The sequence below is a fragment of the Manis pentadactyla genome, chromosome 19 (genome assembly GCF_030020395.1).
Source record: "Manis pentadactyla isolate mManPen7 chromosome 19, mManPen7.hap1, whole genome shotgun sequence".
NCBI classification, from domain to species: Eukaryota; Metazoa; Chordata; class Mammalia; order Pholidota; family Manidae; genus Manis; species Manis pentadactyla.
Window position 1 is genome coordinate 10,708,457 of NC_080037.1, and position 27,386 is coordinate 10,735,842.

Genomic DNA, 27,386 nt, shown 5'->3' on the forward strand with positions numbered 1-27,386 from the left:
GAGAAGAGGAATATAAAGAAGCTGAGGCACAGAGAGAAAAAGAATCTCTAGGAATGAAAGAACATTGAGAGAACTGTGACCAATCCAAGTGGAACAATATTTGCATTATAGGGATACCAGAAGAAGAAGTGAGAGAAAAAGGGATAGAAAGTGTCTTTGAGGAGGTAATTGCTGAAAACTTCCCCAGTGTGGGGAAGGAGATAGTCTCTCAGGCCATGGAGGTGCACAGATCTCCTAACACAAGGGACCCAAGGAAGACAACACCAAGACATATAATAATTAAAATGACAAAGATCAAGGGTAAGGACAGACTTTTAAAAGCAGCTAGAGAGAGAAAAAAAGATCACATACAAAGGAAAACCCATCAGGCTATCAACAGACTTCTCAACAGAAACCTTACGGGCCAGAAGGGAGTGGCATGGTATATTTACTGCAATGAAACAAAAGGGCCTCAAACCAAGAATACTCTACCTGGCAAGATTACCATTTCAATTTGAAGAAGGGATTAAACAATTTTCAGATAAGCAAAAGCTGAGAGAATTTACCTCCCACCAACCACCTCTATAGTGTATTTTGGAAGGACTTCTATAGATGGAACTGTTCCTAAGGCTAAATTGCTATCACCAGGGGAAATAAAACCACAGTAAAGAAAGTAAAACAATTAATTACAAAGCAGATGCATAATCAGATCAATAACACCCAAAGTCAATCAAGGGATAGACAAAGAGTACAGAATATGAGAATATGACATCTAATATATAAAGAATGGAGGAGGAAAAAAAAGAACCTTTAGGTTGTCTTTGTAATAGCATACTAAATTAGTTAAATTAGACTGTTAGATAGTAAGGAAATTACCCTTGAACCTCTGATAACCATAATCTAAAGCCTACAGTGGCAGTAAGTACATACCTATCGATAATCACCCTAAAATTAAATGGACTGAATGCTCCAATCAAAAGACATAGGGTCACTTAATGGATAAATAAACAAGACACGTGTATATGCTGCCTGCAAGAGATTCACTTCAAACCCAAAGACATACACAGACTGAAAGTAAAGGGATGGGAAAAGATATTTCATGCAACTAATACAGAGAAAAAAGCAGGAATTGCAGTACTTGTATCAGACAAAATAGATTTCAAAACAAAGAAAATAACAAGACAAAGAAGGACATTATATAATGATAAAAGGGGTCAGTCCAACAAAAGGATATGACCATTATAAATATCTATGCACCCAACACAGGATCACCTGCATATGTGAAACAAATACTAACAGAATTAAAGGGGGAAATAGAATGTAATGCATTCATTTTAGGAGACTTCAACACACCCCTCACTCCAAAGGACAGATCAACCAGACAAAAAATAAGTAAAGAGACAGAGGCTCTGAACAACGTATTAGAACAGATGGACCTAATGGACATCTACAGAACACTCAATCCAAAAACAACAGTATACACATTCTTCTCAAGTGCACATGGACCATTTTCAAGAATAGATCATATACTAGGCCACAGAAAGAGCCTCAGTAAATTCAAAAAGATTGAAACTGTACCAACCAGGTTCACAGACCACAAAGATATGAAACTAGAAATAAATACACAAAACGAAAAAGCCCACAAACACATGGAGGCTTAATAACATGCTCCTAAATAATCAGTGGATCAGTGACCAAATAAAAACAAAGATTAAGCAATATATGGAGACAAATGACACCAATAATTCAACACTGCAAAAATCTGGGGGATGCAGCAAAGGCCATGCTAAGAGGGAAGTATATTGCAATACAGGCCTACCTCAGGAAAGAACAATCCCATATGAACAGTCTAAACTCAAAATTAACAAAACTAGAAAAAGAAGAACAAATGAGGCCCAAAGTCCATAGAAGGAGGGACATAATAAAGATTAAACCAGAAATAAATAAATTTGAGAAGAATAAAACAACAGAAAGAATCAAAGAAAGCAGAAGCTGGTTCTTCGAGAAAATAAAATAAATTCCTAGCCAGACTTTTCAAGAAAAAAGAGAGTCTATGCACATAAACAGAATCAGAAATGAGAAAGGAAAAATCACTACAGACACCACAGAAATACAAAGAATTATTAGAGAATACTATGAAAAATTATATGCTAACAAACTGGATGACCTATAAGAAATGGGCAACTTTCTAGAAAAATACAACCTTCCAAGGCAGACTCAGAAAGAAACAGAAAATCTGAATAGACCGATTACCAGCAAAGAAATTGAATTGGTAATCAAAAAACTACCTAAGACTGTAAAAGTGATGAGATGATGAGATTGTGTAGTTCATGCATTTACTGAGAAGTATTGTGGAGTAGGTTAAGTGGAAAAGGCTATACCAGGGAAGTGATCTTAAGCTGGAACTTGAAGTACAGAATTTAACTAGGCAGAGAATATGTAAACTAAGTCATGCCACATCCAAATAACAACACAAATGAAGCCATGAGTATTATTTTAAGATGTTTAATCTTAACTTTGTTTCTATTTATCTTTTTTCATATAAAGGTAAATTGTTCTTTGAAAAACAGTATGGCCTTATTTATAAACTCATCATTTCATACTGTGACCCAGCAATTCCACTTTTAGGTGTGTGTCTAAGATGTACTCCTATACATGTACCTGAAGATATGTAGAAGAATGATCCTCAGAGCGCTGTCTCCAGGAAAAGCCTGGAAACAACTGAAGTGCCCATTGACAGGAGAGTGGATAAATAAACTGGTAAAGTCACAACAGAATAGTATTAAAAATAAATGAATTGCAGCCTCTTAGAAAAATACGAGTGAATCTTAGCAATATATAGCTTACAGTAATAACTTTATAAGGCAAAAACAACTTGAATACAAATATGCAATCAAAAGGAAGCAGGAAAAATTATGAACAAAGAGGTCAGGGTGACGGTCACCAGGACTGCGGGAGTTAGGGCCAGAGGAAATGAGAACACAGAGATAGGTATGTTATCAGCAATGGTCTAGTTTTCATGTTAGGAGGTGAGCCACAGGAGTTTATGCCTTAATAAAAATAACCTATAAATAAATATATAGTTAAGTAGAAGAGGAAAAATTATGAGCAAATTTATGACCAACCCAATCCTATGCACCTGAGGTAAAACAAAATACATAAACTTTTTTTTTTTACTCATAATGAACATGTAATAGCTTGAACTTGGATAGAATTTTTTTTTAATGCTTGAGGTATCATTGATATATAATCTTATGAAGGTTTCACATGAGCAACATTGTGGTAACTACATTCACCCATATTATCAGGTCCCCCCACCCACACTATTGCAGTCACTGTCCATCAGGTGTAGTGAGAGTCATTACTTGTCTTCTCCGAAAACGCATGAACATTTTAAGAACAAGGAAATACTCCTGAATGTAAACCATGATTATCTTCAAATCATGGAATTAGTTAACTATACTTTATAATCTTTTTTCTTTCTGTATTTTCCAATCTTACCACAATAAGTACATGCTATTTGTATTATAAAAAGACCATTAAAATAATTATATTTTTTACACCAAAAAAAAAAAAACTACCAAAGAAGAAAATACCTGAACCTGATGGTTTCACTGCTGAATTTTATCAAACATTTAGTGAAAACCTAATACCCATCCTCCTTACAGTTTTCTAAAAAGTAGAAGAGGAGGGAATACTCCCAAACTCATTCTATGAGGCCAACATCACTCTAATACCAAAACCAGGCAAAGACACCACAAAAAAAAGAAAATTACAGACCAATATCCCTGGTAAACATAGATGCAAAAATACTCAACAAGATGTTAGCAAACCAAATTCAAAAATACATCAAAAAGATTATCCATCATGGTCAAGTAGGATTTATTCCAGGCATGCATGAATGGTACAACATTTGAAAATTCATCATCATCATCCACCACATCAACAAAAAGAAGGACAAAAACCACATGATCATCTCCATAGATGCTGAAAAAACATTCAACAAAATGGGTATAGAGGTCAAGTACCTCAACATAATAAGGGCCATATATAACAAACCCACAGCCAACATCATACTTAACAGCAAGAAGCTGAAAGCTTTTCCTTTAAGATCAGGAACAAGACAAGAATGCCCACTCTCCCCACTTTTATTCAGCGTAGTTCTGGAGGTCCTAGCCACGGCAATCAACACAAAGAAATAAAAGACATCTAGATTGGCAAGGAAAAAGTTAAACTGTCCCTGTTTGCAGATGACATGATATTGTACATAAAAAACCCTAAAGAAGTCACTCCAAAACTACTTGATCTTATATCTGCATTCAGCAAAGTTGTAGGATACAAAATTAATACACAGAAATCTGTTGCTTTCCTATACACTAATGACGAACTAGCAAAAAGAGAAATCAGGAAAACAATTCCATTTGCAATTGCATCAAAAAGAATAAAATACCTAGAAATAAACCTAACCAAGGAAGTGAAAGACCTATACCCTGAAAACTACAAGACACTGGAGAGAAATTAAAGAAGATACCAGTAAATGGGAACACATCCCATACTCATGGATAGGAAGAATTAATATTGTCAAAATGATCATCCTGCCTAAAGCAATCTACAGATTCAATGCAATGCCTATCAAAATACCAACAGAACTAGAAATACTTCAACGAACTAGAGCAAATATTTCTAAAATTCATATGGAACCACAAAAGACCCCAAATAGCCAAAGCAATCCTGAGAAAGGAAGAATAAAGTGGGGGGATTACACTCCCTGACTTCAAGCTCTACTACAAAGCTACAGTAATTGTCAATTTGATACTGACACAAGAACAGACCCATAGACAAATGGAACAGACTAGAGAGCCCAGGTACAAACCCAAGCATATATGGTCAATTAACATATGATAAAGTAGTGATGGGTATACAATGGGGGAATGACAGCCTCTTCAACAGCTAGTGTTGGCACAACTGGACAGCTACATGCAAGAGAATTAAACTACATTATTATCTAACCCCCTACACAAAAATAAACTCAAAATGGATCAAAGACGTGAATGTAAGTCATGAAACAATAAAACTCTTAGAAGAAAACATAGACAAAAATCTTTCGAATATAAACATGAGCAACTTCTTCCTGAATGCATCTTCTCAGGCAAGGGAGACAAAATGAAAAATGAACAAATGGGAGTACATCAAGCTATATAGCAAAGGACACAATCAGCAGAACAAAAAAGCATCCTACAGTAGGGGAGAATATATTTGTGAATCATATCTGTGAAGGGATTAACATCCAAAATATATAAAGAACTCACATGCCTCAACACCCAAAAAGCAAATAACCCTATTAAGGAATGGGCGGAGCATATGAACAGACACTTCTCCAAAGAAGAAATTCAGATGGCCAACAGGCACATGAAAAGAGTCCATCAATAGATGAATGGATAAAGCAGAGGTGGTACATATACACAATGGAATGCTATTCAGCCATAAGAAAGAAGCAAATCCTCCCATTTACAACAACATGGATGGAGCTAGAGGGTATTATGCTCGGTGAAATAAGTCAGACAGAGAAAGACAAATAACAAGTGATTTCCCTCATTTATGGAGTATAACAATGAAACAAAACTGAAGGAACCAAATAGCAGCAGACTCACAGACTCTAAGAAGAGACTAGTGGTTACCAAAGGGGAGGGGCAGGGGAGGGCGTGTGGGGAGGGAGGGAGAAGGGGATTGTGGGGAATCATGATTGGTGCACATGGTGTGCATGGGGTCACGGGGAAGACAGTGTAGCTCAGAGAAGACAAATAGGGACTTTGTGGCATCTTTCTACACTGATGGATAGTGACTGCAATGGGGTATTGTGGGGGCCTTGATAATAAGGGTGAATGTAATAACCACATTGTTTTTCTTGTGAAACCTTCATAAGAGTGTATCAATGATACCTTAATAAAATATGAACATGTTGTCACAGGACTTACAGATAAAATTTATTTAACTCTATAGAAAAATTATTTTAGAGCACATTGTGTTGTTTTACAGCCCAATTATGTTATTGAAGTTATTCTATTAAAATCACCTCCAGTCTGTAAAATAATAATAATAATACCTTATTTAAAAAAAGATCAGGAACAAAACAAGGATTTCCACTTTTCACCATTTCTATTCAGCATAATATTAGAAGTTCTAACCAGAGCAGTTGGACAAGAAAACCATAAAAAAAAGCATCTACATTGGAAAGAAAGAATTAAAATTATCTCTTTCTGCATATGATAGGATCATATATGTAGAACGTACTACAAAGTCCACAAATAAGCACTAAGATCTCAAATAAATTCAAAGTAGGATGGTACAAAATCAACATACAAAAATTATTTCATTTCTATACATAATCTGAATATTCTGAAGAGGAAATCACAAAAAAGTTCCATTTACGGTAGCACCAAAAAGGATAAAATACTTAGGAATTAACCAATGAGGTGAAAGAATTATACAGTGAAAACTATTGAATATTGCTGAAAGAAATGAAAGACAGCATAAATTAATGGAAACATCATGTTCACAGATTGAAAGACTTAATATTGTTAAAATACCAACATTAACGAAATCGAGCTGCAGACAATGTAATCCCTCTCAAAATCCCAATGACAGTTTGTTGCAGAAATAGAAAAGCCTATCCTAAAATTCATTTGGCATCTCAAAGGTCCCAAATAGCCAAAGCAGTGTTTATAAAGAACAAACCTGGAGAACTCACACTTGCTAATTTTAAAACTTACTACAAAGCTACCAAAACGTTGTTGGCCAAAGGCAGGACATACATAGACCCATGGAATAGAACAAATATCCTTGAAATGAATTCACTTATTACAATTAAATGATATTTGACAAGTGCTCCCCATATTCATAGCATTGTTATTCATAATAGCTAAAATGTGGAAACAACCCAGGTGTCCATCAATAGATGAATGGATAAGGAAGATGTGGTATGTACATACAATATATATAGAAGACTGAATTGTTATTATTCAGTCTTTAAAAAGAAGAAAACTTTTCAATATGCTACCATGTGGATGGACCTTGAGGGCATTTTGCTAAGTGAAATTAGCCAGTCACAGAAATACAAATACTGTATGATTCCACTTATATGAGGTACATAGAATAGTCAGAGCATAATGGTGGTTGTCAGGTGTTTTGAGGGCAGGGCCTAGGGAATTAAGTTTTAATAAGTTTCAGATTTATAAGAGGAAAAGAGTGTGGGGATGGGTGGTGGGGATGGCTATACTATGATGTGGATCTACTTAATACCACTGAACTGTACACTTTAAAACAGTTAAGATGGTAAACTTTGTTACGTACTTTTTAACATAATTTAAATAAAAGGTAATAGGATAGCATAAACAACTTCCTAATTTTGTAGTTTTTTGTAATTTAGTTATTACCTACAGAGACAGAGACAAACATCTTAATGTGTAAATTTCCATCCATTTTTACAAATGTATACATCCATATAAAGCACACCACTGTTAAAATATAAAACATTTCCATCATTTTGGAAAGTTCCTTTCTGCCTCTTCACAATCTCCCCACCTTGAAGGCAAGCAGTGATGTGATTTCTGTCATCTAGATTAGTTTTACCTATTGTAGAACTTATGTCTGGCTTCTTTAACTTAGCATAATGTTTTTGCAGTTTATCCATGTTGTCGAGTACATCAGTTTTGTGTTGATTTTTATTGTGGATTAATGTTTCTTTGTATGAATTCACCACATTTTGCTTGTCCATTTTCCTGAACAAATTTATTATATTTGAAAAGTTAAATGAAGTGAACAAATTCCTTGAAAAACAGCTTTCCAAAAATGACACAAGAAGTGATAGAAAATCTGAATGTCTAGCAAAGAAGCTGAATCTGTAATTAAAATTTTCATGACAAAAGAAACTCCAGGTATAGATGTCTTCACTGGTAGTCCTTCTGTGTTCCTAAAGAAGAAATACTGCTTATGCTACCATCTCAAATGAACTCTTCTGCTCTGTAAGTCTAGTGTGACCTTCATCCAAAACCTAAAAAGGATTAAAAGAAAGAAGAAATATAGGCCAGTATTAATGGAATAAAGACAGAAAAATCATATATCAGTAGGGATAGAAAAAGCATGTGACAAAATTCAACACTATTTAAAATAAAAACTCATAAACTAGAATAGAAGAGAAATTGATCTGCTAAAGAGAATCTTTTTTTTTTAAACTGTAAGTATGTCCACTATAACAACCACTTCTGTTCCACTTTGTACTGGATGTAAGAATCATTGCAGTAAGAAAGTGAGGGAGGAAGGGATTTAAGATTAGAAATGAAAAAATTAAGCTGATACTAAGTTGACTGACATGTACATAAAAATTCATATAGTGTGAATTTAAGCTAGCAAGATTGTTAAAAACAAGGCCTGTGTATAAAAACTAGTATATGTAAGTATTTTCAATTTATTACCAACAACCAAGTGTAAAGTGAAATTTAAAAGCTACTTTTAATAGTTTTATTAAGCATGAATCACCTAGGAATAAAATGAAAGTTTGTGGGACCTGTATACTGAAAACCACCAAACACTGGGGGAAAAGCAAGCTAAATTAATGTAGAAATTTGCCATATTTATGCATTGGAAATCTCAATATTTTTTAGATGTCAGTGTTTACCAAATCTGATCTATAAATTCAAATACAATCAAAATGCAATTTTTATGGAAATTGACAAACTGATTCTAAAACATATGTAATTGCAAAGGACCTAAAAAGCAAAAAAAATGTTGAACAAAACTTGGGGACTTAATACTACCAAATTTCAACTTACTATAGAGGTACACTAATTAAAAGAGTATGTGTAGGCAAATGAAATAGAATAATGAGTCTAGGCAAAGACCCATAAATATCCTGTCACCTGACTTATGACAAAGGTTCCACTGCAAATCAGTGAGGAAAGGGTGGATTTTTAATAAGTGGTGGTGAGTCCATTGGTTCCTGTCTCAGTCTACACACACAAATCAATCTAAGATGGATCATAGACCGAAATACTACAGTTGAAACAAGTTCCTAGAAAGAAACGGGAGAATATTTTCACAGGCTTGGAATAAGTAAAGATACCTTAAACAGGACATAAATAGCACTAACTATGAAAGGTAATCATTTAACAATTTCTATTCATCAAAAGATAACATTAAGAGAATGTAAAAGTAAGCCATACATTCAGGAGAAGATATTTGTAATGTGTTTATCTCACCACATAGAACTTACCTCTGAATAAAATTCAGAGTCTATAAATTAATAAGAAGATAGTCCAATTTTTAAAATAACTAGACAACAGGCACATCAAAAGAGAATATAAAATGGTCAATAAACATATGAATAGGGGTTTAATATCTTTAGTCATCAGAGAACATGTTAATTAAACCACACGGAAAAACCACTGCATATCTTCCAAAATGACTACAATTGAATAACAATTCAAAGTTTTGGCAAGAGTGTAATACAATATATATGTTCTCAGATGCTAGTGAAAGTATAAATTGTTCTAACCACTTTAAAAAAGTGTTGCCAGTATCTACCAAAGTTAAACCATCCAGTAACCCAGCCACCCCACTCCTAAGTATATCCCCAACAGAATTGATTATGTATGTTCAGGAGTCAGATGCAAGAATGTCCACAGAAATTTTTTAATAGCTAATAACTGCAAACAATCCAAATATTTATCAATAGTAGAAGAGGTGTATAAGTTGTGTTACAGTGTAACATTGAGTGAAAGAAGCTAGGCATATAATTGAACATACTGTAGTATATTTTGTATGATTTCATTTATTTGAAGTTCAAACAGGCAAAACTAATGTATGATGCTAGAGATCAGAATAGTGGCCATCAATCCTTTGTGGGGATGGTGAGTGGTGGAGAGAGCTTTCTGGGTGGATACACAGATGTGTAGATATGTAAAATTCAGCCTGCTATGCATTTAAGCTTCCATATTCTACTCCATGTAACTTCTAACCCCCCTAGATTTTTTTATACAATACAGTATATAGTCAAATTTGAAGTGTTATGGTATAGACCAGGGGTCAGTGAACTATTGGGGTGTGGATATGTGCCAATAAAAATTAATAAGGACGGGGGCAGGAGGTTTGTCTGCCATAGTTTGCCAACCAATGGTATAAACTAGAAATGCTTTCTGAGTTTAGAAAAAGAGAATACTAAAAACTGAAGTTATCAGAGAAATTTCCTTGTGATAGAGTAGTAGCCAGGCTATGTGATGTGTTCCGTATTGGCAGGGACGCAGCAAGGAGGAGAAGAGAAGCTGTGGAACCACACAGCCTGGGTTTTAATTCCCTGGTTTTGAACGCAGCTTCATTGCTGTATGACTGAACCACATGTATCTCTAAGCCACAAATACATCATGTATAAAATAGGAATATAGTACCTATGTCATAGGGTTGTTCTGAGGATTAATGAGATAACCCATTAACGTTATGGCACAATGTTAAGGTTTTGAAGCCAGACTGCCTTGATTCCCACGGTTATTAGCTGTATGACTTTGGGTAAGTTATCTTCTCTGTCTCTCAGATTCCTCATTTAGAAAATGGGAGCTACAATACTACCTAATAATAGTACCTTTTTTATGTAGTTGCTGGGCGAATTAGTACAACAAAATACTATAATCAGTATAAACAGGCACTCAGAAATGTTAGCTGTAATTCTGTTACTTGTATAAAGCATCCAGAACAGTGCATGATGTGGATCATTAATAACTTGCATAAAACAGAACAAAAGGGGCATGTACAGGTGAGAACAATGAAAATCAGTAGGAACTAGAAGATTTTTGTACATAATTTTGTAGAAAGTTTATTTAATAAGTAGACCAAAACCATATTTTAGAGGGACTTTGAATAGGAAGCAGGAAAAGTTACGGCCCATTCCAGTTGACAACATAGAGCATCCTTCAAGAAAACTGACTTAGGACTGTTAGTCTTGGCAGAGTATTATACAGACTGGGTAGAATCAGAGAGAGATTAAAGATAGAGCTATTGCCTGGGAAACTTGGTAATTGGATACAGAAACAAAGGCAAATATGAAATCAGTGTGCCAATTTTTTTAGTTTTCAGGCATGATATTAAGAGTCTCTGCCTTTAACTGCTTCTTTCTCTGTAGGTCTGTTAATGGAGTATACCGGATTGGACTATATGCTCTTAAAGATATGCCAGCTGGTACTGAACTTACTTATGATTACAACTTTCATTCCTTTAATGTTGAAAAACAGGTAAGAATAATAAACCTAAGAGAAAGGTTGAACTTTGTCACAGTGCTCTGTATAGCATGGGACTTCAGTAAACATTACTGATTTGTAGCCATTGAGAAGTACATTGGAGAAGACAGTTTTTCACTCTTTGCTCCACCTGTCAAAGATACATAGGTCTCAGTTATACTCAAAGAACTCAGTAAAAAGAGAGAGCCCAGTTGTTTTTTTTATCTCTAGTCAGTTCTTAACTTTTCTGGTCAAGAAGTTGTCCAGTGGAAACCATCAGTATTTTAACTCGCAATCAGTTATTTTCCTCTATATGAAAATTTCTTGATTCAAACTTACTGTTGGGTATCCCAGTGCACAGCTATCCTCTTTGAACTTGTAAATGAGACTGCAGACTAAAAACATTATTCTTTTTCCCTTCAAAGCAACTGTGTAAGTGTGGCTTTGAGAAATGTCGAGGAATCATTGGAGGCAAGAGTCAACGCATGAACGGACTCACCGGCAGCAAAAGCAGCCAGCCTATGGCCACACATAAAAAGTCTGGGCGGTCAAAAGAGAAGAGGAAGTCTAAGCACAAGCTGAAGAAAAGGGTGAGTAGTAATCTCATGGCTATCCCCAAACAGCTGCATTTAGATGCACTTACTGAAATAAGGGAAGTACCAAGGGGTGGCATCTTTAGAGTGGTTTTAGTATTATTCAAGGCGATTTCTGATTGATTTTTTCCCCCAAATCTGATCCATCTGTTTTTCAGAGAGGCCACCTCTCTGAGGAACCCAGTGAAAACATCAACACTCCAACAAGATTGAGCCCCCAATTACAAATGAAGCCAATGTCCAATCGAGAGAGGTAAAAAAGAGGTTTTCTTACCTGAGCTCTTTATATGATTTGCTTGTCAGCTTTATAATTATTAAGCATCTGTATAGTTAAGCCATTTCTTTTGTACAAGATGTCTTTAACAAGGATTTGGAATTGTGAACTTGGATGGGGGAAAAAATTGTGTCTTTATTTATGTAACTGAAATTTAGCATTTCCTTTAAATGTGACAGTAGGCAAAATGTGTGTGTGTGTGTGTGTGTGGTATTGATAGTTTCCATTATCTGTCACCAATATTCACATTTAATATCATGTTACAGGAGTTACAAATACCTCAAAATATAATTCACATTCATCTCTACCTTGGAGTTACTATTGTTGTTAAACCTATCACTAGATCTTATTATGTATTAAAATTAATGTTTATTTCTCTATCAAAATTTTGGTGTTTTTAAAAATATTTTGAAAACTGTATTTCAGTATATTTGCTTCCTTTTAATCCTATGTGTTGAAATTACTTAAAAGTTTAATACTTTTAAAACATTATTTAGAGAAGGGTTATATGACTTCAGCAGACTGCCAAGGGAATCCATGGCACAGAAAACTTTAAGAATATCTACTTTGTTGATACATTAGCAGAGCAATAAAAATGATCTTTAGTGGTCATTTTTGCTCCTCCCTATATTCAGGTGAGATTTGTCCATTTCAGAGGTAAACAAAATAAATAGGTTTGGTGTATTTTTCAGATAGTCTCGGGACATAGTCTATATTTTCTCTTGACTACACACTCCAGTATCTTAGAAAGTTCATCCTTACTTACAACTTAACTGTAATTTTAGTTCCTTTCATCCTATTTCACTTTGAGTCACAGAAATTTTAAGCTTCAGTAAAACAGAGATGATTTATCTAGTTGTTCTCTGCTTTGGCTGCATATTAGCCATAGGGAGCATTTAGGGACTCCTGATGCCCAGGCCATACCCCAGAGACCATCTAAACTAGAATTTTCAGAAGTGAAACCCAGGCACCAATAGTTCATAAAACTTCACAGGTGATTTTAATGTGCAGCCAAAGTCAGCAACTATAAAATTAATCTAATTTCCATTTACTGAGGCCCATAGTTTGAGACTTATTCAAGTGTCACATCTATTGTGTATGCTAGGGTGAGAATCAAATGATGGAGTCATCAGAGCTATATAGGCTCTACCCATGTCTACATAACTCATTTAAGTTTAGAGATCCATGTGGGGACATTGCACCTAACATAGTTTGCCCAGTGCATATCTATCTTAATTGTCATTACCTTTATCTGTGAGTCCAGTTCTCCTTGTCATAGCTGATCTTAAGTCCATACTTCATCTTGGCAACTTCCTTAAGAATTTGTGCAAATACTCCATAAAACTATGCCTTTGCATCAGGCTCTTTTAATTGCCAAGATTTTTGCAGCTTGTAAGTGGTATTTGCCAGATACTTGTAAAAAATGTAGTGAAATATTTGTTATGTGAAAAAAAAGGCAAGATGCAAAACTGAATAATGTTTCCCCATATATAATTCTCTTTATAAGATCTGAATTCACTAATAAGTTTTCATTTATAATATCGTAACAGTGGCTTACATAGAGTAGACATGTAGTAAATGCTTATTGAATAAATAAAGGAACTCCTTTCTTCCTTCTTTGCAGGAATTTCATATTAAAACATCATGTGTTCTTGGTCCGAAACTGGGAGAAGATTCGGCAGAAACAAGAAGAAGTAAAGCATACCAGTGATAACATCCACTCAGCATCATTGTATACCCGCTGGAATGGCATCTGCCGAGATGATGGCAACATCAAGTCTGGTAAGACCTGGGAAACATCCCAAGTAATACCATAAGATGGTCTCAAATGATTATTTTAGTTACTTTCAAACAGTCTATTCACAGGTTCCTTTTAGTCTGGACCAAAAAAAAGTTAAGATCCAAACATATAAGCATCAATCACCAATAACATACACATCTCAGCTCTTCAAATTCCTTATCTCTACCCTAGGAATAGGAAGAAACCGCCTTCCACCAGCCTACAACCTGAAAGGCACTAGGTATAAGATAGGCCGTGGGTCCGTTGTGTTCCTTCCTACCTGGAAAATAACTTCCAGGGTAGATAGTGATGCCAAATGCAGGAGAAAATGACACCAATGTTAATTTGAAGACTTTTTTTTCCTCTTGAATTCAAATAGTGAAGCCAGAATTCAGAGGCAGACAGACTCATTTTGAAGCCCAGACTTCAGCTACTATACAGCATGGCATTTGACCACTAAGATAAGGTCCTCTAACTTGTAGTGTTTGTCTCTCTTGTAAACTCCAATGTTTCCCGATTTTTCTTTTAGAAGGAGAGAAAGAACTCCATGACCACTAATCTTACCTAATCACTTCAAGGAAAATAGAGCAAATGGCAAAATCCACTGGGGAAGAGAAAGCCACATAGAGCTCCTCTTTTTCTGGAGACTAATTTTCACTTATCCTTCCAGACGTCTTCATGACCCAGTTCTCCGCTCTGCAGACAGCTCGATCTGTTCGAACGAGACGGTTGGCAGCTGCAGAGGAGAACATTGAAGTGGCTCGGACAGCCCGCCTAGCCCAGATATTCAAAGAGATCTGTGATGGTATCATCTCTTACAAAGGTGACTGTATCCTTTCTTCCTTCCTTGCAGGAATTTTGTATTAAAACATCATGTGTTCTTGGTCCAAAACTGGGAGAAGATTCAGCAGAAACTTCAAATTCATTCTCCTTAGCTATTTTTTTTTTTTTAATCATATCACTTACTTTTACCTGAGACATCCAAGGCAAAGAACAAGTGACAATTTAAGATAAGGAATTTAAAAAGTTTACTTAGTTCTTCCTTTTGTCAGAGTATAGCATTAAAGAACTGATTTTGGTATTTGAGGTTTGATAGAAGATTGTAGTCTTCTGGAATTATTGATAGGATCTAACCCCTAGATCTTACATGTCAGTTTTCCTTACTTATTAGAACTTTACCTCAGTTAAGTGCTGTATTTAGAAATCACATCATTTTTAGTTAGAGGATAGAAAAAAGGAGATCTCTGTCATGGATATAATTTTCCTGAATGAAGTACTAAATTAGCAATTTAAGGAAAAAGTTTTAATTAACATAGGACATTAGTGGTCCATAACCTATTTTGATTAACAGATATCTTTGAAAATCTAATAAAAGCTGTGGTTGGACTATTTCCCCAGAAAAATGTGTGTACATAATTTTGCATATATTTTGGAGGGTTCACAGGCCCTAACCTCTACATTAAGGAAAAGAACATAAAGTTGCAAGAAAATTACTTTAAAAGCATCTTCATGCAAACATCATTACCCTGATCATTTCCTTTCCCAAGACATCTGTAAGTGTGGGGTAAGGGTAGTGAAGGAGAGTTTTTAATTTTGGGGTAGGTAGTTCAGTAATGTACATGACCTTTTCTGGCTAGGAAATTTGGAAATACTTAAATCAAGAAATTTTAACAAATAATTGTAGCTTTTTGCCATCAACTTTGGGTTGTCTCCCTTTCTTTCCCTAAATTCTGAGGGACTTGGTGTTCTTTCTTTGTCTACTATTGATCTTCAGATCTTAGTGGCCTCTTGCAGTTTTGTTAACCTAAGGAGATAGAGAGACACCAACCTGTACGAAGATCTGTGGTTTTTTGGCGCCCATTCCCTTTACAGTCTCAGCAGATCGCGCTGCATTCCCAAGCAGCCCCATCTAATCTAACGTGGAACTGCCGTGGAAGTAGCTGTAGGTCAGTACATTCTGGGCATGAAAGCACAGGCTTTTTCTCTCTGCAGTAAGTTAGAAGGTAGCAATAAGCTAGCAGCCCCACAGCATGAATTCTGTTTTCATAATATGAAGTAACCGTGAGAAGAAAGCGGATTACAGAAAAGATTTACAGTATTTAATTATTCATTGTTTGGAATTTAATTGAATCCAAACCAACAGAGTAATATTAACTGTGGGTCATTAACAAGAATTATAAAACAGGTTTGCTTGAGATGATTTTTGCTGTAATAAGATTTGTTGAGCAGGAATTTGCCTTAAGCAGCCTAGATATCCATTAAGTTCCCATATCTCATTCACAGAAAGTTCTTCTCTATACCCAACCAACATTATGTTACATTTCAAACATACATATGTTACGTTTCATATTCTGGGTACTACTGAAAGTATCTTCTTTCTGATCCTTGCCTTTACCCACATTTCTGAAAGATCCTTTCATTTTTCAGTCAGGCCTCAAAAAACCTTAAGAGTTTTTTCCTAACTTTTCATCTGGTAGATTCTACTTGTCAGTTAGGAGTTAATATTTGCTTCCCTTGTATCTTATGGTCCTTCTGCTAAACTTTGCATTCTTTTGCAGATTCTTCCCGACAAGCGCTGGCAGCACCACTTTTGAACCTCCCCCCAAAGAAAAAGTAAGTTCACTTGTGTGGGAATCATCTGAGTTTTAGAAAAGTATTAAGTGCACCAGGCTGACACCCTGGCTTTATGTTCTAGGAATGCTGATTATTATGAGAAGATCTCCGATCCCCTAGATCTTGCCACCATAGAGAAGCAGATCCTCATTGGTTATTATAAGACAGTGGAGGCTTTTGATGCTGACATGCTCAAGGTCTTCCGGAATGCTGAGGTATTTTTCACTGACTTCAAACACAGATTTAAGAAGTTTGTTCTGAAGAGAACTATTCTGGTAGTTTAAGATTTTTACCCTCTTCTATCAACTTCATATCTCTGGCTAAGAAAGGCAACAATTCATATTGAGTACCCTTAGGGTGCTGGTTATGGTATACTAAATATTGTACAATCTTGTATAAGAAAGACATTGATATAATCAGATTGAAAGATTAAATCATTCTCCCCCAAAAAGCAATTTTTGTAAAAACCTGATTTAGTATTGAATCTTTATGTTTACATAATACAGTCATTTTACTACATTTTAAGTCATATCTATAGTTTCTTTCCTCAAGACCACAAGTACATGTGAAATACACAGAAATACGTATTGGTGAACAAGATGGAATTGAGGGATATTATGCAAATACTTTGTATAATAGCTGAAGCTCATTGAGGAGAGGGTAACCTTGAGCTGATTTAAAGGAGAAGATGGAATACTGAATGGTACATAGAAGAGCAGATGTACGTACTGGGATTTTGAACACCTTGGAGAGGTGTTAAAGGACTAAAGAGGCTGCTAGAAGAAGGAAGGGTTGAGGTCTAAGGCTGAGGACATGAGAGAGGAAAACAGACAAGTAGGAGAGTTAGAGCAATCTTGCATCGTACCATGCTTTCTACTGAAACCTGGCTTTCATATATATTTAAGCCTTGTAACTGTTCTTAATATCTGTGAAATAAAGGTAAGTGAGACGCTTCTCCACAATACTGTGTTTGCAGTATTAATTCATATTCAGTTGCTCACTGTGTATTTGATCTAGTAGACAGTAAGGCCTATGACAGGAGTTGAATGACAGATCAGTAGAGCAAATGGAAAAATAACAATGCAGTTCTAATTTTAATTCATCTTAGTTCAATTAAAGTTGTGTCCACTAAATTTGATGGTATTAAAAATCTGTTAACCAAAATGGGAGAAGATAAAGAAAAATCCTGCTACCTCTTCAGGTATATTTTTAAGCCATATTGAGAAGACCAAACATGATATTTTTTCTTCTGCTTTCTCCAGAAGTACTACGGGCGTAAATCCCCAGTTGGGAGAAATGTCTGCCGCCTACGAAAGGCCTATTACAACGCCCGGCACGAGGCATCAGCCCAAATTGATGAGATTGTGGGAGAGACAGCAAGTGAGGCAGACAGCAGTGAGACCTCAGTCTCCGAGAAGGAGAGTGGGCATGAGAAGGACGACGATGTTATCCGCTGCATCTGTGGCCTCTACAAGGACGAAGGCCTCATGATCCAGTGTGATAAGTGCATGGTGAGGGTCAGGAGAGGAAGCAGAAGCCTAGTCTTGATGAGTACAGTGACCATATCCAAAGAAGCAACCCATGCCTCTTGGCTTGACTTGGCGGGCTTTTTACAAACTTTAATTTTGCCTTGGTTTCTGTTATCCCTCACTTTTCACCATATTGTCTTTCTCCTTTTCTATCTCACTCTTTCATTGTATCTTAGCTCTTCTTCCTCCTGTCTTTTCCACTTTCCACTACACACTTCTCACATAATCTAGATCAAGAAGAATACTAATATTTAGGACAGTACTTGAAAAACATTGGCAGTTCTACACTCTATATAGCATTACCACAGATGGAGTGTGATGTATAGAGCTCCTGATAAAGGAGTCAAGGCCTGGATTTGAGCCTTGATAGTGTTCCCATTTGATATATCTGACTTGTTCTTGCTACCTCAGTTGGAAATTGGAGCTATGAATAACACATAGGGTTATTGGGAGGATATAATTAAATAAGGGTAAGTAAAAACATTTATTGCCTTTCACAAAAGCCATATCATTGATGTGTGTTACTTAGTAATAGTTTGTTACTGTATTCATTAACCCTCCTGTTCTCTATCCATCTCCCCATTTTATTTGCCTTGATCTATGTATTATAAACCAGCCTATATACTTGTGTTCAGATAAGTCCTTATTCTCTTTCCCACTTTATCATTATCATTAATTTCTCACTCACCCACTTATCCCCTTAGTTCCTGCCTTACTTTATCCTGTCCTGTTGCTAGTCTTTTTATTCCTAGCCCTCAGAACTTTTCTCAGTAGGTCTGAGTCCTGTCCCATCCCCCCATGCCCCCACACTTTTCCCTGCAGGTGTGGCAGCACTGTGACTGTATGGGAGTGAACTCAGATGTGGAGCACTACCTTTGTGAGCAGTGTGACCCAAGACCTGTGGACAGAGTAAGCAGCCTTCTGATAATACTCTGATCTGAAAGTAGGACATTTAGCACATGGTATCTCTTCTGCCCTGCTTCCAATGCACTGATGTCCTTTGACAAGTTACCTAACCTCTAGGCCTCAGTTTCATGCACTTTTCACTGTGGGTGATAATTCTGCTCTTGCTTTTCTCAGGAATGTGATCAAAGGAAAAATAAAATACTTAGAAATCTATGGAAGGAATGGAACTATATGAAACTATTGTTTTCACAAATACTATCAACTATCCATAAAAAAAGTAACTTGTAAAGTCCAGAACTTGAATACTCTAAATATCATTTATGTTACACAGTGTTTGAGGGAAAAGAGCCCTGGACTCAGAGTCAACAAAGGTTAGTCTCAGGCCCGCTTTCCAGAGACACGGTGCTTTGAGTGACTTGCCCAGGTTATTAACTGGGTTTTGTCTTGGCTCTGCCATGTTAGGTAGTAACCTCTATGAATGGAGGTATTTAGGCATTATTTCTTACCAGTGGTGCTGTTGTCATTTTGAACAGACAATTCTTTTTGTGAGGGCTGCACTGCAGAGTGTTGGCTTCCCTGGCCCTTGGGCACTAAATGCTGGTAGCCTCCCCGAGTCATGTGACGATGTAAAACCCCCTTCACACAGTTTCGGATGCCCCCCTAGGTAGCACAGAGGAACCACACAATTAGTGTGTCTCAGAATAGTTTGGGATACTTTACCTGTCAGTTTTGTCCTCTCCTGTCACTTTTCCAAGTTTAACAACTCCAGTTGCTTTCATCTTTCTTTATATCTGTGGAGTATTAAAATGACTAAACAGTACATCTTCTAGGTTTTAGTTCTTTTCCTCTTGAATAGAGATCAGTAGGATGGATATAGTCGTCCTCATCCTTATCCATCGACTTTCTGCTCTTATCAGGAGGTACCCATGATCCCTCGGCCCCATTATGCCCAACCTGGCTGTGTCTACTTCATCTGTTTGCTCCGAGATGACTTGCTGCTTCGTCAGGGTGCGTACACAGAAGCTGACCTTATTTGTCAAAGCTGACCTTTCTGAATAGTAGAAGGTGTCTGCTGGCTGCATAATTGTCTCTGGTTCAGTAGCAATAGAATATAGGTTTTTATGTCCTCTTTTCCTTAGGCTTATATACATTCCCCCTCTACCACATAAAACCAATTTGGAGAGACCTGGGTGGGTGATATAAAGCTAATTTTAAGAGTGGGAAAGGCATACAGGATTCTGAGAAATAGAAGACCTCCCTGTGTCATTCTCATAGTCTAGAATTGATTATCATCACCATTAGACTGCTGGTTGTAGCTCTCTTCATTTATTTTTCTAGATTTTAAGTTCTTTCTATGTAGACCTTGGACAGACCAGTGAATGCCTACCAGAATTCATACAGGAATCATTTTGACCTTCTCCCGTGTTCTGTGCCTTCTTAGGTGACTGTGTGTATCTGATGAGGGATAGTCGGCGCACACCTGATGGCCACCCAGTCCGTCAGTCCTATCGACTGTTATCTCACATTAATCGAGATAAACTTGACATCTTCCGCATCGAGAAGCTGTGGAAGAATGAAAAGTATGTGTTGAGGTTCTCTCTCTTTTCTTGCAGCTGCGCCCCACAAGCGTGGAGCTGAATAGTCACTAGAATCTTACTGATTGATTAAACCTCTACCTTTTCTTTTTTCAGAGAAGAACGGTTTGCCTTTGGTCATCATTATTTCCGTCCCCATGAAACCCACCACTCTCCATCGCGTCGGTTCTATCACAATGAACTCTTTCGGGTGCCCCTCTATGAGATCATTCCTTTGGAGGCTGTAGTGGGGACTTGCTGTGTATTGGACCTTTATACATATTGTAAAGGTAAGTGATCTGGGCAACTTAAGAAATTACCTCATATCCTATCTTCATTGAACTATAATCGCCCCTTCATTCTTACGTCTCCATCTGATAAAAGATCGTCCAAGGCTAGCTATGAAGCTTCAGAGAGCTATACTTCCTCTTTCGCTTTCTTTTATGTAGTGCTTGATACTCTCTAAATGTGGGAAGGTATATTCCTTCATACACCCATTTACAAAATCCTTAAGGCCATCATCAACTATATATATTAAACAAACAAATAAACAAATGTAGTAGTTTTATAAGCTTCATGGTTAACAATGTAGGCCATCAAGTTTGACCATATAATTTCACATTCCAACTCTGCCACTTTTTACCTATATGCCTGTGGGTTAGTTGCTTAACCTATTGAAAATAGGGGTTGGTTGCCTATTTTAGAGAGTTTTTGGGTACATTAAATGATATAATCTACAAAAGCACTTAGCCCAGTTTTGGGCTCACAGTAAAAGCTCAGTGTATGTTAGCTGTCATTATAAGCCTAGTTCAGTTGCCTAGCTCTTTCTCTTAGTATCAGAACAGAATAGTCCAGAAGAATGTATATCCCACTCAGAAGCCAACTATGTGGAGCCTGTGGATGACTCCTCCATCCGGCTGTTATAAAGTGTTCATGTCCGAATGTGCTTCCCTCATTCCTTATAACATTGTTTTCTCATAACTTCCCCTAATCTGCTCTGTTTTTCCCTCAAAATGTCCTCTTAAAAATCCTTGCAGCATTCAGGTAATCTACATTTCTGGTTTCTTTCCATCCTGTATGCCCTTTGACTCTGAGATTCCCTTTCTCATTTTCTCCTTTTCAACATCTGTCTGGGAACCCCTTTCTTCTGCAATCATAAAATGTTTAGTTGTGCTGCCTCTCAAAATAGCTACAACGTTTCCCTCTCAGGGGTCTAACTGAATCCCCAGTGGTGAGTGGTGGTGTCCAGGCTGCTTAGGTGAAAGATTGGAATTTCAAGGGTTCTTTAACATTGCTTGGATTCGTAGGGAGACCCAAAGGAGTGAAGGAACAAGATGTGTACATCTGTGATTATCGGCTTGACAAGTCAGCACACCTGTTCTACAAGATCCACCGGAACCGCTACCCTGTCTGCACCAAACCCTATGCCTTTGATCACTTCCCCAAGAAGCTCACTCCCAAGAGAGATTTCTCAGTAAGTCTCCTGTGTCTCTTAACTCTGTGTGTCAAGACAGTCTAGTTCACACATGGAATTCACAGAGTAAGAATCTTGAAGTGGCTCGCTGCTGCTTCATCCTGTGTCCATCCCAAACTGTGGGAATCTCCCTCCCTGTCTGGATGTTTGAGCAGCATAAATACACTCATTTTGCATTTCTTCACGTGGGCTGTGTCTCAAGAAATTGTTGATTTCAGTTCCCCATTTAGTCAGGTTTTCCTCTTTTCCTCTCACCACTTTACAGACTTTGCCCTTGAGTCCCTATTGTAGCTTTTGTTTTGTTTTTCACACTCATGATTTTAAGAAGCAAGAAGAAAGAATAGCAGAACCGTCAGTGCTTTTTCTTTTTATCACTAGATTTAAAACATAAGACATCATCATTATGTAAAGTTTGAAAAGTAACAGAAGCATTAAAAAGAAAAAATTGTGTATTATCCCACCACCCAGAAAATAATCATTATTAACATTTTCATTTTCAGCCTTTTTCCTATGTATTTTCTTTGAAATTGTTTTTTGTGCTCAATTTATTTTGTGCTATTCATCATCCATAAAGGTTCTGATCATTTATCCATGTGTATGTTATAATGAAACCCTGGACTAGCTCCTCATCCTTGAGTCTTTTACTGCACCTGTCAAAATTTATGGCTGTCATCCTGGAATGCTTAGAAATGGTCTAACCAAGAAAGCAAACCTTTTATTTCCCTATTTTCCTTATTATTATTTTTGGAATTCTCCAAGCACTATTTTACATTCTCTCTGCCCATCACCAATCCCTGCCTTGCATCTAGACTTCTTCTGTCTTGCTTGCTCAGTCAGCAGATGACTGATTAGCTTTGAAACCCCAACCATAACTACTTAAAAGTTGGGAGGAGGCAAAGAGAATTTTGAGCCTATCTCTTCTGCTGTTATTCTTGGCTTACAAAAACGCTCCACTGAAAAACACTGTGGCCTACAGATTCATAGAAGTACTGAACTCTGACCTTAAGACAGTCACCCAGCTTGTGAGGACTTTGACCCTATTTTTTCTTCTTTTATCTCCTTATCTTCCTATCTCCCTACCCTGAGTTGGCCCCAGATCATCTGATCCAGCTTTGCCAGCTTCTACAATATACTTACCACTCCCTTCTCTTCTCTGCAGCCTCATTATGTCCCAGACAACTACAAGAGGAACGGAGGGCGGTGAGTCCCTATGGATGTGAGGAGCCTGAGGGATTGACCAACAACTCGATGGAGCAAGAGAACAACCACCCACCCACCCACTCGGCCCCACTCCCTAGGATCAGAGATTCCCCGACAGAGTAGCCCAGTATAATGCCAACAGTAATATAGAAGAACCCGGACTTCAGTGGGTGTGGTCTCATTATGGAGCCTTAGTTGGGGCAGGAAGGGAGATTTGCAAATATTAGAGGTAGAGAAGGAGAAGAGGATTTGGAACAGAGCTCTGGACAGATTCAGAAGAGTCTCTCTTGTAGATTTCTGTAAGCTCTCCCCATTACCCCAAGGTGTATCAGCTCTTGGGACCTCCATCAAGGAACAGAAGTAGCTAGAAGTGCACAGTTTTAGCTGAGCAGTTTGGGTACGTAATCTTTATTTGTCCTTGTGTTGTACATGAGAAGAGAAAAGCCCTGAAGGCTTTTCTTCAACTTCCTTTTCTGCTAAATGGCAGCATAACTGCTTTGCTTACATCAATAGCTTGCCATAAGGGAAAAAATACTAGATAATAAATGTGGAAAGAGATTCAGGAAAAGTAAAAACTCCATTTAATGACTTAACTGTAGTTGGGCAGTTGGTGTATCACAAGGTTGTGCCATACTTCTCTTCTCACGAAGCAATCAGAACCATCTATGCAGTTTTACCGGCTCTGGTATTTTCTATGGATTCGTTGGATTCCTGAAAGAAAGAAGTTAAATTGAAGTTCACAAATAGAAATTAAATTTCAGAGAAAGGTAGTGATTTCTTCAAATAATATTGAAGTGAAGACCCCGAGCCAAGTTCCTTACCTGTTGAGCCAAGGCTTTAACAGACTCAGAATCTCAAGCCATCACGAGGTCTCTCCCTCCATCCCCCTTCCCTTCCCAAATGCCCTGGGCAGCCTCACTCTGAATTCACATGTCCTTCTGGCAGGTCGTCCTGGAAGTCTGAGCGCTCAAAGCCACCCCTAAAAGACCTGGGCCAGGAGGATGATGCTCTGCCCTTGATTGAAGAGGTTCTGGCCAGTCAGGAGCAAGCAGCCAATGAGATGCCCAACCTGGAGGAGCCAGAACAGGAGGGGGCCACTGCTGAAGTCAGTGAGGGTGAAAAGAAAGCAGAAGAAAATAGTCAAGAACCCCAGCCAGCCTGTACCCCCGAGGAACGGCGGCATAACCAACGGGAACGACTCAACCAAATCTTGCTTAATCTCCTTGAAAAAATCCCTGGAAAAAATGGTAAGAAGAATGAGGTTCATATCTAGGATTTAAGATAAATAGGAAATTAGTAAAAAGGGAATGAAAAAGAACAACTTCTAATTACTTGCGCAGAATGGAAGGTATTCTAAGAAAACAATGTAGTCTTTTCATGGGCCGACGTTTAGTTATGTCTTGGGATTAGAATTGTGGGCAGGAGAGGATCCCCTCCCTAGAGAACAACTTCTTTTATCTAGGGCTGGAAGAAGACCTAAATTGCTTATAGGTCAGAAAAGGAGTCATTGAACTCCTGTGATCTCCTTAGAGCTCAGATCTGGCGTAAGGAGGGACGGAGGGAGATATTTGATGAGCCTCCTTGGTTCTGTTTTCAGCCATCGATGTGACCTACTTGTTGGAGGAAGGATCAGGCAGAAAACTGCGAAGGCGTACTTTGTTTATCCCAGAAAACAGCTTTCGGAAGTGAACCTCAGAGATTGAGAACCTCAAGCATCTGGGATCCAGTGGAGTTAAGAGTCCTGCCTCTTGTTCTCTGCTTCTAGACGAGTGGGAAGGGTCCATCCAGCAGGGGAATGGGGCCATGTCGTTGACACTAGGTACTTAACAAACCTTGGAGCTAGTGGAGAGGAAGAGGAAGGGGATCTGTCTATAAGCAGTTAAACAAGTTAAACAACTTGTTTTCCTCTCCATTGCTTCACCCTGAGGGTTAATAATGGAGGGAGGAGGGCAGAGCACATTAGTGATGACCAGAGCCTTTTGGTACTTTACAGCACTTGCCCCTCCTGCCAGCTTGGGTTTTTCTGTGTCGTCCTCTGATCCCACAGGCACTGCAAAGAAGCTGCTTCCAAACCCAGGTATAACTCCAAATCCAAAGGGAGAGGGCCCAGATCCCTACCCCTGCCCCATCTGTTCTCCACAGGCTCCAAGAGCTACCCCAGAGACCTAAAACTGAAACAGTAGCTGGAGCCTCTTTCCAAATCCCTGACTGGGAAAGTTTCTCCTTTCTTGCCCATGTCAAAGGAAAGCGTGAGCTGACAACTCAAAGCACTTGTAATTGCTGCCCCACTCCCTACATCTACTCCCCAAAATGGAATCATGGAATAGGGAAGGCCCCCATGGGGTTCGATGGGCACAGTACTTACTGTAATTAATTTCGTTTTAACCTTTGTAACCTACGAACGTATTTTTTTCTTACGAGAAGGCCAGGCCCCCGCCAGCACATGTGCTGTTTATGTGCTGTGGTTCTTGTGTGTCTGCTGTGCTGTGCGAATGGAGATTCATTTCAAAATCATTTAAACCTACATAACAATGAACTCTAAACCTCCTCCCACAACAGAAGTCACTACATAAACTGTTGAGCAGTATTCACCTATCAGAGTATTTGTTGTGAATGTAGATTATCAATTAAAAACACTACTCTTGTTTTCTTAACTGTACAGTTTTCAATGTCCATGTCTTAAAGAGACAGTGTGTTCTCCCCACCCCTACCCCACCTGTCCTCCACCAGCCTGACGACTTTGTCATCGGGAGGGATAGCCAGGGTGTCTCCCACCTTCCCATTCTTGACCAGAAGTTACCAGACAATACTGTCTCTTTAAAAGTAAAATTTAAGAAGCTTTGCTTTGTTGTCTTTTCAGACATACATATGCATATATGTTCTAGATGTTCTTATAAGAAAAAAGATGGTTTTTAAATGTGCCAAGTTGTGTGTGTATATATATATATGTATGTATGTATATATATATATATATATATATATATATATCTGCTGCGTGATTAGTAAGCAATACAATAGTAAACATGTCCCCATTACTTTTTTCTAATATTGGACCAATGCTGTCCTAATTGTACATTTCCCCTTAAGATGACGACGCTCTGACTTGTTTAGGTGTAGAAACATTGACCACCTTCCATTCCATTGAATCTTTTTTTCTTCTCCTTTCTGTGTCAATCTTGAGGAAAAAAAACAAAAGAGACAGGGGATGCCAAAGGTCCCCTTGAGCAGAGAAAAAGCAGAATAAATATTTTATTAAAGAAAAAAAAGAATGAAGAAAATAGTTTGGAGTATTTTCTTACTGTAGAGAAGCACTGTACATTACTACAAGAGCTGGGTATAAGATACTCACGTGTGGAGCTGGGAAAATCGCATGTCCACGCCCGTTTGAGCGGTTTCTTTGGTTTTCATTGCAGGGAGTTGGGTGGGGGGGGAGGTGGGAATAGGGGCACTTTGGGGGTCTCCTTTTAGTCAAAAGCAGGAAAATGACAAGAAAGAGATTAAAATTAAATATTTCCTTTCATAGTGTTAAACACTAAAATTTTTAAAAAGACAAAAAAGAAAATACTTTGTAAAATGCGAGAACAGAAGCAAAAGACACTACGCTCTGTCATTTTATCTTTCTTTTGTTGAAAGACTAAAAACTGAAATGTTTTTTAGACAATCAAATGTTAGGTAAGTGCAAAAACTTGTTTTTTCTTACTGGTGTAGAAATTAATGCCTTTTTTTATTTTTCAGTTATTTTATAATAACGAAATAAAAAGAACCCCCTAGCTGCCAGGCGGGTTTTGGTGTTTGAAATGCGGGGCAAAGCACTACATCACTGCAAATAGATACAGAGTTAGTCTGCATGTCTGTAGGCTGTGTGATTGCGGAAAATATAAATGCTGCTAATATATTTCCTTTTTACAAAAGCATATCTAAATAGATGATTGTTTTGATGTTAATCTTTGTAAATTATGTATTACCAATTTTAACATTGGATGTAATTGCATAAAAAGCTTGCATCTCAATCCTTGAAAGTCTAGTATTAAATGGAAAAAACTTTTCCTAACTACAGAGTGGTGAGTTTGCTATTTTTTTCTTTCCTATCCTCCCATTTATTTTCCAGGATCTTCTCCATCCTGTTTCCAAAGAGAGCTTTTTAAAACCACATCAGTATCATTTAAAACCACGTGGGCACACTCACCACTGTTGACTATTGGA

General features: G+C 37.5%; 1 protein-coding gene across 6 annotated transcripts in view; it reads left to right on the forward strand.

The window, feature by feature from the left end:
* The window catches only part of ASH1L (ASH1 like histone lysine methyltransferase), a 223,029-nt gene extending 195,790 nt beyond the window's left edge, over positions 1-27,239 (forward strand). For 5 of the 6 annotated variants that reach the window (XM_036922448.2, XM_036922447.2, XM_057495015.1 and 2 more), the window contains 16 exons: positions 11,147-11,255; positions 11,666-11,830; positions 11,992-12,086; positions 13,732-13,889; positions 14,558-14,710; positions 16,446-16,500; positions 16,583-16,715; positions 17,763-18,011; positions 18,852-18,938; positions 19,853-19,943; positions 20,377-20,515; positions 20,627-20,799; positions 21,817-21,983; positions 23,143-23,183; positions 24,129-24,430; positions 24,781-27,239. In XM_036922448.2, the coding sequence (XP_036778343.2) occupies positions 11,147-11,255; positions 11,666-11,830; positions 11,992-12,086; positions 13,732-13,889; positions 14,558-14,710; positions 16,446-16,500; positions 16,583-16,715; positions 17,763-18,011; positions 18,852-18,938; positions 19,853-19,943; positions 20,377-20,515; positions 20,627-20,799; positions 21,817-21,983; positions 23,143-23,183; positions 24,129-24,430; positions 24,781-24,872 (2,209 nt within the window). In that variant the 3' untranslated portion in view covers positions 24,873-27,239. The remainder of the gene's footprint in view (positions 1-11,146; positions 11,256-11,665; positions 11,831-11,991; positions 12,087-13,731; positions 13,890-14,557; positions 14,711-16,445; positions 16,501-16,582; positions 16,716-17,762; positions 18,012-18,851; positions 18,939-19,852; positions 19,944-20,376; positions 20,516-20,626; positions 20,800-21,816; positions 21,984-23,142; positions 23,184-24,128; positions 24,431-24,780) is intronic. The other variant, XM_057495016.1, reaches the window with a different exon arrangement.
* Positions 27,240-27,386: the final 147 nt, after the last annotated feature.